Source organism: Saxophila tyrrhenica, assembly GCF_035928015.1.
Source record: "Saxophila tyrrhenica strain CCFEE 5935 chromosome Unknown scaffold_21, whole genome shotgun sequence".
NCBI lineage: Eukaryota > Fungi > Ascomycota > Dothideomycetes > Mycosphaerellales > Extremaceae > Saxophila > Saxophila tyrrhenica.
The window spans coordinates 1-11,132 of NW_027041753.1; the positions used below are offsets into that span (position 1 = coordinate 1).

General features: G+C 52.4%; 6 protein-coding genes across 6 annotated transcripts; 2 read left to right on the plus strand and 4 right to left on the minus strand.

The window, feature by feature from the left end:
* Window positions 1-1,044: 1,044 nt before the first annotated feature.
* On the minus strand, window positions 1,045-1,701 carry LTR77_010102 (uncharacterized protein; the record flags this gene model as incomplete). The annotated part of the gene is made up of 1 exon (XM_064807325.1): window positions 1,045-1,701. The coding sequence occupies one exon, from the start codon at window positions 1,699-1,701 to the stop codon at window positions 1,045-1,047; it is 657 nt and encodes a 218-aa protein (XP_064654339.1).
* A 442-nt stretch (window positions 1,702-2,143) lies between these two features.
* On the minus strand, window positions 2,144-3,479 carry LTR77_010103 (uncharacterized protein; the record flags this gene model as incomplete). The annotated part of the gene is made up of 2 exons (XM_064807326.1): window positions 2,144-2,526; window positions 2,600-3,479. The coding sequence occupies 2 exons, from the start codon at window positions 3,477-3,479 to the stop codon at window positions 2,144-2,146; spliced, it is 1,263 nt and encodes a 420-aa protein (XP_064654340.1).
* Window positions 3,480-3,863: 384 nt separating this feature from the next.
* LTR77_010104 (uncharacterized protein) lies at window positions 3,864-4,437 on the minus strand (the record flags this gene model as incomplete). Its single annotated transcript, XM_064807327.1, has 2 exons — window positions 3,864-4,326; window positions 4,385-4,437. 2 exons carry the CDS (start codon window positions 4,435-4,437, stop codon window positions 3,864-3,866), a joined length of 516 nt encoding a protein of 171 aa, XP_064654341.1.
* Window positions 4,438-6,371: 1,934 nt separating this feature from the next.
* On the plus strand, window positions 6,372-7,345 carry LTR77_010105 (uncharacterized protein; the record flags this gene model as incomplete). The annotated part of the gene is made up of 3 exons (XM_064807328.1): window positions 6,372-6,713; window positions 6,940-7,097; window positions 7,147-7,345. The coding sequence occupies 3 exons, from the start codon at window positions 6,372-6,374 to the stop codon at window positions 7,343-7,345; spliced, it is 699 nt and encodes a 232-aa protein (XP_064654342.1).
* A 211-nt stretch (window positions 7,346-7,556) lies between these two features.
* On the plus strand, window positions 7,557-9,805 carry LTR77_010106 (uncharacterized protein; the record flags this gene model as incomplete). The annotated part of the gene is made up of 2 exons (XM_064807329.1): window positions 7,557-7,874; window positions 7,988-9,805. The coding sequence occupies 2 exons, from the start codon at window positions 7,557-7,559 to the stop codon at window positions 9,803-9,805; spliced, it is 2,136 nt and encodes a 711-aa protein (XP_064654343.1).
* Window positions 9,806-9,824: 19 nt separating this feature from the next.
* On the minus strand, window positions 9,825-11,039 carry LTR77_010107 (uncharacterized protein; the record flags this gene model as incomplete). Its single annotated transcript, XM_064807330.1, has 2 exons — window positions 9,825-10,346; window positions 10,401-11,039. The coding sequence occupies 2 exons, from the start codon at window positions 11,037-11,039 to the stop codon at window positions 9,825-9,827; spliced, it is 1,161 nt and encodes a 386-aa protein (XP_064654344.1).
* Between the last annotated feature and the right edge of the window lie 93 nt (window positions 11,040-11,132).

The following is an 11,132-nucleotide window of genomic DNA, read 5'->3' on the forward strand; positions in this document are numbered from 1 at the left end:
CCCTAACCCTAACCCTAACCCTAGAGGTAGTATATCCGAGCTCGTTCTTATAGTAGTAGGGTACTATAGACGGTATCCTAGTAGTATTCTATAGAGAGCGTCGGTTTCGTACCGGAGCGTACTCGATATAAGCTTTATAGCCTAAGAAGGTAGTCTCGAAAGGTCTCTACTCTTCTATCCTATATCGGCGGCTTCTAATCTCTTAGACCCGTCGCTTCTCGTAGAGAGTTTACCGTAGACGCCGCTAAGAACGTCTCTATTAGTATTCTTATAAGAACTATTAGTAGTACTTCCTCCCGTAGGTCGGCCCTAGACGCCCTTAGACGTCTTTTGGCCTCTACGTTATTAAGAGTAGTATAAGTACTCGCTAGCTTAGCTTCTATCTACTATTAGCGTACGTATATCTCTTCGATAATATATCGTATCTTAGCTTCCGTCGATTCTTACTTAGGACTCCTATTCTCCGAGGTATTTAGCTCGGTATCCGGCGTAAGTCCTATAGGTCTCTTGTTATTTATAATAATCGAACTTAATATTACGGGAGAGTAATATATATATAGGAGCTTAGTATAGTTTAGTATTTAATAAGTTCGATAAAAGAGAGAGAGAACTTCTAGCCTAAGTCCGAAGGAAAGTAAGTAGACGCCGTAGTAGTACGGGCCTAGCCTAAGCCTTATATCTAAGGGCTTACCCTTTATATAGAGCGAAATTAACGAATTTCTTTAATTCTAAGCTTATTTTTAGTTAGATTAGATAGGTTTCTTAATAAGAGATCGATAGTTTAACTTTCTCTATCGATTTAGCGAAAAAAAAGTTTTTAGTACCCCTTAAAAATACCGAGGAGTGTTATTAATAGACTCCTAGCGCTACGAAATCGGCGGATAGACGAGCGATCTACATCTCCTCCCTTCCGGCTACGATATCACCCTCGCTTGTCCTACTCTTACTTCAACTACTCGGAGAGTCTCCTGTTCTAAGCTACAAGCTCGACCGCGTGTGGAAGGCGGTGACACTCGCGACATTCTCGAGCAACGAACGAGTTTCTTACGTCTTCACCATTGTAAGTAACACCGCCTTGACATCCTGTGCCGCGCGATAAGGAGCCAAAGCAGTACTTTGTACCCTTACAGCCCCTTCTCTTTCCAGCCGCTGGACCTCCATATCATGGCCCTCATTCTTCCATACACTCTCCTTGATCGTCGCGACAATCACACCACCACTCGCCGTAACCCGTGCGAATTCGCGCAGAGCTGGGACCGGTCCAACGTGACCCTCCGTGAGAGTGCCGACACACACCACAGCCCCATACGCACCATCCTCGATGCCGAGAGGTTTGGAAAGGTCTGCAGCCTCAAGCTTGCGGTAGACGTTCTTCTTCCTAGCCACTTCAAGCATTCCCGTGGACAGGTCGACTCCGTCAACAACCACGTCTGCTCCCACCACCTCTTTCACCGCTACACCGGAGAGTCCTGTACCACATCCCGCATCAAGCACTGCCAGCCCATCTTTTACGCCATGCTTCGCAACAGCTCTGGCTGCTTCCTGAGGTCCAACGTAGCCGTGACTCTCATGCTGAAGGTCCTGATCGTATGCGCTCGCCCATTCGTCGTATAGATCTCTGCATTTGTCCGCTTCAGCATTGCTTTGGCTTGGTATGCGGTCGAAGAAGGCTTGCCCAGCCTGGGGTGGTTTAGAGGTCATGGTGTGGTAGGGTAGGAGCGGAAGCCTCACCCGCCTCGCAAATCCACCTCATCTTCGGCTATTCTACGGCTATTGCGCTGTCTGAAATGGGTTGGTCTTTGCAGGTTCCACCGCTACGATATAGTATCATGCGAACTGGAGATGAAGCAGGCAGCGATTGCAGCGATATCAAGAGGATGGACTGCCTACGGAGATAACTGCTGTACCCCCATCGACGCTCTCCACTTCAAGCAACCATCCGCACCTCCGCTCCGCCATTCCAGGCACCCGCCAGCACAATGCTAAGCTCGAATTCTCACTTGAACTGCCAATTTGTCGCATCTGTGCACCATTCCCAACTCTCCGTCGCAAGCAAGGACAGGAACGCTGTCGCTTGACGCCATCTCGAAGCGGCCAAACCCACCATTCTGCGTTGATAGCATGCTTCTCGGCCTGACCTCCGTCAAGCAGCTGGAGATGAAGGAAGGCTCCCGACCTGAGAAGCGCTTCCTACATGCGTAGGGCACAAGGCTCGTGCGCTGTCGTTGGCCTTGCTGCCGGCACGGTCGATAACAGTCTCCATCTGGGTAGCAGCCATCTTCAGCAATGACACCAATTTCTCACTTGTGTCGCCCACGAGCGTAAACTCTGGCTCTTCGAAGAGCAGAACAGTGTACGCAACGCAGTACAGGTCTTTGTTGGACTTCAAGTGGCTTGCGAAGGGGCTCCTTGGGATGGACACGAGTATGTCCTTGAAACGTTTGAGCAGTTCGACACAGTGGTAGTTGACCTCCAAGTAAGTTGAAGTGATGCTGGAATTCTTCGCCTTCCACGCCTTTGCGTATCCTAATCAGCAAATCCATAGGAGTCAGAGGGTTCCGGTCCTGTCGCTGTCCTCCGTTCTGCCTGTCTCCCGTACTAGTGCTCGGAAAGTCCGGCCCAGGGTTGAGTGATTGTTCCATGCGACGCAAGCATCCTTTTTCGTGGTAAACGTTGGGTAGAGCAGCCAGCAGCGGCGTGTTCTCGTGCATCTGGCGTCGCTGGCTGGGCTTCATCTTCATACTAGTGACATGGACTCCGCGACCAATTGCGAGATGGTGAATTGAGCGGACCTTTTGCCGCATAGCTGTTGGCGACGTCCGAAAAGCAAATTGCAGGCGTTGAATCGGACTTTGCGAGGTAACGGACCGATCGCCCACGAAGACATGATGAGCACCATAGAAGCCAATGATGGTCTCGATATCAGGCCATTGCTTGACGAGATGTCCCTTCTGCAGGGCGGCATTGTACATGTGCATCACGGCCATCATGCATTCACGAGCACTCGAGAGGCTTGTACCAAGGTGGTACCTGGTGCGACTGATGTGGAAGAGCATCATGCCACACAGGATTGGGTGGTGCTTCAGCAAGGCGAATGGAGCCAAATCATGGCTTCTCTCGGAGTTCCCGAACTCCAATTTGAACTCAGCAACCACATCTCGCTTCACAGAGCGCTCCACGAAGGGTTTCAGGCGCTGCGTCGCCGTAGCGTGGTATTCGTCGCCAAGGTTGCATCCCAGGACCTTTGCATGCACATCGTCTCGTTTCAGCCAGCTGGAAGTTTGATCTGCAAATTTGTCAAGGGCGACGAAAGGTGAGGTGATGCCGTCTCGGAGGACGAAGAAGATGTCGACAAAGATCTCGCACGCCAGTACAAGGCGAACTGTGACTTCGCCTGTCTTGTAGAAGTCAGCGACATAGGAAGTCAACTGATCCAGAGGTTTCTCAGGACCGGGGTGTGAACAGTAGAAGGTAAGCATGTCCCGGAGAAATCGGAGTAAGATCTGGAAGATCGTGGCGGGATTGCGGACCGCGGTACCAGCGGTGCACCTGTGAGCCCAGTCGAAACCAGCGTCATTGTCGTGAAAGTCGGCGGGTAAGGACCTTTACCTCGAGAAAGATACATATACTAGGCTCTATAATACGCACTCTACGGCATCCGCCTCGGAGGGACTATATCTTAGGTGTTTAGGCTTTGATATTCTCTCGTAGAGGGGTTTATATATCCGGAAACACGAGTAGTATCCATTTTATTAAACAATCTATCACCACCAATGCGGCAGACAAGGCAGGAACGTAGTAATAACCTTTATAATACAAGCTATCTTAGCAGACGGTAGGTACTGTAGGTCCCCGTCAATGCTTCAGACTAGTTGCGACACGGATTGCGAAGATGTCAGCTCAATAGCATCCACTTCTTCCGTAAGCGGGCTGTGCCGCCCAGGTCTAATATGCTCACCCGCTCGGGTCGGACCCACGTCCGGTCGCCAGCCAGCCATGTGCTCCGGCATCTGGTGGCTCGAGCCGTCACCAGTCTGCACGTCGTAGGTGCGGATATAAGTGATGCCTTTGCGCCCACCAAACCCACCCTCGTCTCCTCTTTGCTGCACATCTCGACCCGAGGACGGGCCAGCGTTTGTCGACGAAAAGAGCCGAGGGAAGACCCGAGAGATGCAGCCTTTCAAAGTCGGAAGGCAGGAACAGATAATCCCCACGTTGAGCTCAGTACTGCTCCAGATGGCGGCGAGGGGGTTTTCCCAGCTAATATCGTCGGATCGCGAGACGACCACCAGTGATTGCAGCCGGAGTATGGAGATGAGGCACGTGCTAACAAGTTTTTAGTTGCAGCCCAGTAGAAAGAGTGTGAGCAGTAGGGATTACTCACAAACCACCAAGCGCAAAAACAGCCATCAAGGCGTATTTCTGCCTCTTAGGCATGTTGAGGCTTCGTATTATTGGAAGTGGTAGCACTGCAGTCGCGATGTCCGTGACCATGTTGAGACTAGTGTTCGCGAACCTAACGCAGCGACCATCAGTAAACGATCACAACGACCAAGTATGCCGGCTCGAAATACCAGATAGCAGTACGATTTAAGCATGTACCGTCAATACTTTGGTCCCAGAATCTTGCAATGGGCGTGCACGCGAACATCGAGGCAAACGCCGTACTGACCGAGTACACCACTATGATCGACATAAGGGTGTAGCATGCGTTCCTGAAGCTCTTTCGTGGAATGATGCGGAGGTACTGGAACAAGATCGATACCTTGGCCAGGCAGAGGGCGAAGTAGTAGACCCAAATGGATGCCCAGAACCAGACTAGCGACTGGACCTTCTCATGGTCGGACAGTGTGGACGCATGCCGTCCCATGCCATGTTTGACTGTCGTGGGGAAGTCAGACTTGGTATTGCACCGGAGAGAGTGGTGTGCTACCTACCCTGCTGGCACATTGTGACTGTGAGGGCGATCGTAAGGGCCTATAGCCGGTGTCATTAGCGCCGCTCTTGTGCGAAAGCCCATATTTGTCCTACCGCTGCAAGTGATATGCATATGTCATCTTTGCCAGCTTTTTCGACAAGGGCTAATCTGGTGTAGACTCGCAGGATAGTCGTGGATACACTGAGAATGGTAGTAGCCAGGGTGGCCCCACTACGTATGGGATTTCCATTCAGCAACGATATTTGTGAAATTTTGGATGGCATCACTTACACCACGGCACTGCCAGGCGCGTGTCCGGACATTTCACCAACCATCTGCACCAACGACGGTTGCAAAAGCGCCGCACCAGCGGTCGAAAGCTGAGATGTAGTGCTCGCGCTGACACTATCCACTCTTCCAGGGGCCAGCGGCAACTGGCCGTATTCATGTTGCAATCCAATGGGGCTGGATCGCGGAATTACTCGCGTGCATCCGTATTGACCCGCCGATTAGAGATGACAGAACGCCTCACACGGCTCAACAGCGTACCTGCATTCATGATTGATGGAAAGCTGTATAGGCTTCCGAGGACGGTCATGCATCGACTCAAATTTCGCGTAGCCTTACCGAAGATCGTTGATTGAGCAAGGTACCTGACTAGTGTTCGCGCATGTGGCGCGGCCAAAATGCGGGGATCGTGCCAGCCATGTGGAGTCCGGGTAGATGGAATTCTCCTTACCTTAATAGAGTTTGTCGAAAGCGCAGACTCCCACGGGCAACCCAGGGCATCCTGACATAGCCTCTTCAATTTACTGTCTCAATCCCGTTGCGCCAGAAAGAGCTGTTGATAAGAAAGTGAACGTAAACTTTACTAGCCATTCCACGTACGGTGACAACACCTGTCCCGGTACCTCCAGTTGCACAGCGTCAATGGTCATCACGGCCGCACCTTGAGCCGCAACTCGTGGTAAAGCAGGTCGCGCGAGATGTCGGGCTCAGAGAGTCTTGCAGCGCGAGAATGGTGTGGTAGAAGAATCTGCCGGCTCTATGGCCCCGCACATGGACGCCAGATTCATCCCGGGTCTAAGAGACGCTTAGGCAGATGCATCAGTATGTTGCCCTTCAGTATGGTGAGGTGCTGCTATGCAAGTCATTACCCAACTAGCATCATCACCGCCAGTCTAGAGGAACGACCTCTTGTCCATCAGCCTCCTCTGCGATCAGCATCTCCGACTTCACGAAGCGTTTCAGCTGCGCAGACGAAAGTGATTTCTACGCCCCCACGCTGTGGGTCGGAGCTGAGGTAAAGTACTATACATATATGTATGTGCAGTAAGTACTCGTCCTCTCTGTCCTGAGTTTGCTGAATTCTGTTGCAATTCGTTGCAATCATCCCTCACTGGCGACCCAGAGCTGGACCCTATTGCTATGCCAACGAGAGTACGGAAGACTGATGGCATTTTACACCTCTGCACCAGCCTTTGCCATTGCGAAGCGGCTGTACCCTGTACCGTACCCACGCCAGGCAAGGACCAAGGATCTCAAGGTCATCTGTGTTGGCCTCCCTCGCAACGCAACAGAGTCTCTCGGCCAAGCGCTGCTCCCCTTGGGCTACAACGACGTCTCGCATGGCTGCAAGTTCTGGTTGAATGGTATTGGTTCAAGCGTCCAGTACTATGAGCTTGCTCTTCTACGCTCGCAGAATCGACTGCCGGATGAACAGACCATGCGCACCAAGTACTTCGATTGTGTGCTTGGAGAGTGCGAGGCGACGACTAACATCCCAAGCGTCTGGGTGGGTTTGACGCCACTCTTACCAAGAGTAGTGAAGAAAAGCTGACATTGGTGAAATCCTTCAGTTCGCAGAAGAGATAATTGCAGCCTACCCCAAAGCAAAGGTGATGTTGAACAGACGTACGAACGTAGACGCCTGGAAAGCCAGTTTCCGCGCTTCGGTGCTACCGATCATGAATTCGTGGCAGTATTGGTTCTGGAGCTGGTTTGAGCCGGAGTTGTTTTAGGGAGTGGCTCTTACGAACTGGCTGCATGGGAAGTTCTTGTTCGATGGTGACTTTGAAGCAAACGCGGAGAGAGCTTACGCCGCCCATCACAAACGTTTGAAGGAGGTTCTCGAAGACTGGGATCGTCCCCATCTGAATCGGTCGGTGGAGGAAGGCTGGTACGTTCGGTCAACATGGTCATGGTGTACGGCGTCTAACGTATCGCAGGGCCCCGCTCTGCGCCTTTCTGAGCCAGAACATCCCGCCTACGCCGTTTCCAAGTAGAAACGTGGCGGCAGATTTTATAGGCACTCTGATGAAGGTCGATGAAGAGCGTTTCAGGAAGGGCAAGAGTAATGCGATGCTGGTCGCCATTGCTTTCCTGAGTCCGATTGCAGGGCTGGCATTTAGCTGGCTACACAGGTGACAGTATTTAGAAGGGTACAGGGATCCGCTCAGTGAAAGCTTCAGCCGCCAACAGGCTGAATGGTTGCATGGTTGCATGGCATCTGACAACTCCGCATAACTGCCGCCGAACACGATCGTCCGGTGTGGGGTTAAACAACCTGTAGTTATCTAACAAAGAGTCTACAGACCCAAACATTGCGACCACCTTCATAACTCGCGCAGGAGCAGCTATGCGATCGAAATTGGAAACGCTGACAAGCCTCCTGCTTGCAGGTCAAGCATGCGCCAAGATCAATCGCCAGAAAATCGTGCAGCAATTCAATCCACACCGTACTGCTTCCTCAGATTCCACTCCTCTTCAAGTCGGAAATGGCGACTTTGCGTTTGGCGCAGACGTTACAGGTCTACAGACCTTTCAGCCCTTCAACACTCTTTCGACGTGGTGCTGGCACAACTCTTCGCTTCCAACAGCACCAAATCAAACCGAGCCAGCGGATTTCGTAGGCCTGGACTGGTGGACCCATGGCAGGCTGGTCAACTACGAGCAGGTAGGAATCGATGGGTCAAAGGGTTCTCCGAGACGCGAGTCCACTGCAAAGGGCGCTCTGAGAGCCTTTGAACCCTTCCGCAGCACCGTGACAGCCGCTGACCTGTCCTCCAGCCAAATCCTGCAAAACCGGACATCAGTCAATGGATGATCAGCAACCCGCATAGAGCCAACCTTGGGAGGGTTGGCCTCTGGTTTGGCGACAACATCACTGAGTCGGACGTCAGCGCCACACAGCAGGAGCTCGACTTGTACAGCGGCACCATCACCTCATCATTCAAATGGGGAGGTGAGCACGTACAGATCTCTACGTATGGCGACCCAGCCACGAGCAGCATAGCTGTTGAAGTCAGCTCCGCCTTGCTGCAAGATGGTTATCTTGGTGTTTTCTTCGACTACCCTTACATGAACGATCTCAACAAGTTTGAAGCTCCGTTTGTGGGATTGTACAATGCAACGGCTAATCACACCACCCGGATGGTGTCTGGAGACCATCACCAAGCGTGCATCGAGCACACAATGGATGCAACGACGTATTATACCACTGTTCACTGGAATCAAGATGCGTCATTGACTGGACCCCTACCTCACAGTCATCGCTATGTTCTGAAGCCGCATGGTGATGAGCATCTCACACTCACAGTCTCCTACCATGACACGCCATCTCCACGAGAAGCTTCTTTTTACAGCCCAGGAGGCCAAGGTGCGCGCATCAATACCGACTTCGAGCAGATTACAACGGCTTCGGCGGCGTACTGGGAAGATTTCTGGGAGACCGGAGCCTTCGTAGACATGACAAAGAGTGGTAACACGAGCGCAATGGAGCTCCAACGCCGTGTCATCCTCTCTCAGTATCTGGAAGCGGTCAATGAAGCGGGCTTCGACCCACCACAAGAGTCTGGCCTTGTGAACAACGGCTGGTATGGCAAATTTCACGCAGAGATGTTCCTCTGGCATCTCGGTCACTGGGGACGATGGGGACAATGGGGTTTACAAAACCGAGCAATGCCAGGAGTGTACGAGCGCTTCCTCCCTACCAGCATTGAGCGGGCGAAGAGACAAGGCTACGAGGGTGCGAGATGGGGCAAGATGAGCGATCCGACAGGCAGAAGCGCACCTGGAGAGATCAATAGCCTGCTCATCTGGCAGCAGCCACATCCAATGCAGTTCGCTGAATATGAGTGGCGTGCCTTTCCAAACGACGCTACACTCCAGAAGTGGGACGAAGTGTTGTATGAAACCGCTGCATGGATGGCAGACTACGCCTACTGCAATGAGAGCACTGGCGTATACGACCTGGGGCCTCCAATATATCCAGTCAGTGAGAACACCGATCCCAACGCAACTTTCAACGCAGCATTCGAGCTGGCATACTGGCGCTTTGGTCTCGACACCGCCTCGCAATGGCAAAAGCGGCAAGGCAAACCTGTGCCAGCGAAGTGGACCCACGTTGCAGAGAACCTCGCGCCTCTCCCCGTCGCTGACGAGACCTATGTCATTTACGAAGGCATAGATGACATGTGGCACAACACGACCTACACAACAGACCATCAAAGCATGCTCGGCATCTACGGTTGGCTGCCACCCCAGCCAGACTTCAACTTAACCATCATGCAGAACACTGTTGAGCACGTTTACAGTACTTGGAACTTCACAGATAGTTACGGCTGGGACTTCCCTCTGCTGACAATGAATGCGGCCAGATTGGGTGAGGTTGACCGAGCGGTGGACTGGTTGCTGGACTCGACGTTCGAATTTGATGATGCTGGGTATCAGGTCGGAGGCGCAAGGGTGCCGACGCCGTACATGCCAGGCGCTGCGAGCTTGTTGTGGGCTGTGGCAATGTTGGCGAGTGGGTGGGATGGACATGAGGGCTCTCACTTCCCTTCAAGCTGGAATGTGGAGGTGGAAGGGTTCTTGCCTGCGATGTAATGTATGCTTTGATATCCGATTACTCTATCTTGCTCCTCCACTCACGGATCTCTGCAACAAAGAGGTCCGGTTGCTCCCACGCCGCAAAGTGACCGCCTCGTTCCGTCTCCCTCAAATGCACAATGTTTTTCGAATACCGTTCGCACCACTCCTTAGGCGCATAGCTCGTATCGCCCGGGAACCAGCTCACGCCGACCGGTATGTCAATCTTCCACGCGGTCGTGTTGGGCTGATTCTCCCAGTAGGAACGGGCGGACGAAGTTCCAGAGTTCGAGAGCCAGTACAGCATAATCGTGTCCAGCATCTCGTCTTTGCTGAACACTTTCTCTGCATCGCCGTTATGATGGGACCAGTCTCTGAACTTTTCGTATATCCAGCTAGCCTGACCGACCGGCGAGTCCGCAAGCCCGTACCCAACGGTCTGAGGTCTCGTTGACTGCTGGAGGGAGTATCCACGATATCCTGTGGTCTCCCGACGGTGGTCCAGATGCACTGCTCGTTCTTCGCCTTTCTTATCATGGGCTGGAATTTGAACCTCTTTCTGCAAACGACTTTAGCGTATACTTTGCCGAAGGACATGGAAACAGAGTATTACTTCCGGCTCGAAGTAGACCGAGTTCATGTGAACGCTCTTCAAGCCCTTTGGTGCTTGATGACCTAGGCTGGCGGTTATGTGAGAACCCCAGTCGCCGCCTTGAGCGACCCATCCGCTGTCTGCATAGCTTAATCGATCCATCAACACTGCCCATGCACGTGCAGTGCGCTTGTAATTCCATCCCGTCTCCGTTGGCTTGCTGGAGAAGGCGTAGCCCGGAAGTGCTGGTACGACGAGATGAAAGGCATCCTTGGAAGAGCCGCCGTGAGCTTTGGGGTCGACGAGCATGTCAATCACATGTCTGAATTCCAGGACTGAACCGGGCCAGCCATGTGTGACCAGCATAGGAAGAGCGCCTTCGTGCTTTGATCGGATGTGCAGGAAGTAGAACTCCACGCCGTCAATCGTCGTCGTGAACTGAGGATATGAGTTGAGTAGCTCTTCGCATCTTCGCCAGTCGTATTTGGTCTGCCAGTACTCGCAAAGCTCTTGAATTGCTGCGAGTGGCACGCCCTGAGACCAGTCAGTAACTGTCTCCTTGTCCGGCCAGCGGGTCAACCGAAGGCGTAGTTGTAAGTCATCGAGAACGGCCTGAGTGATTGAGAGCTTGAAAGGAGAGATAGTGTCGTGTGTCGACATGGTCGTTGTTTGCGTTGGACTTTAAGTGGTGGAGTTGTTCAAATGTTTGAGATCATCCCATGAATTGGTCATCATTGCAAGCTGCCTTCCCAA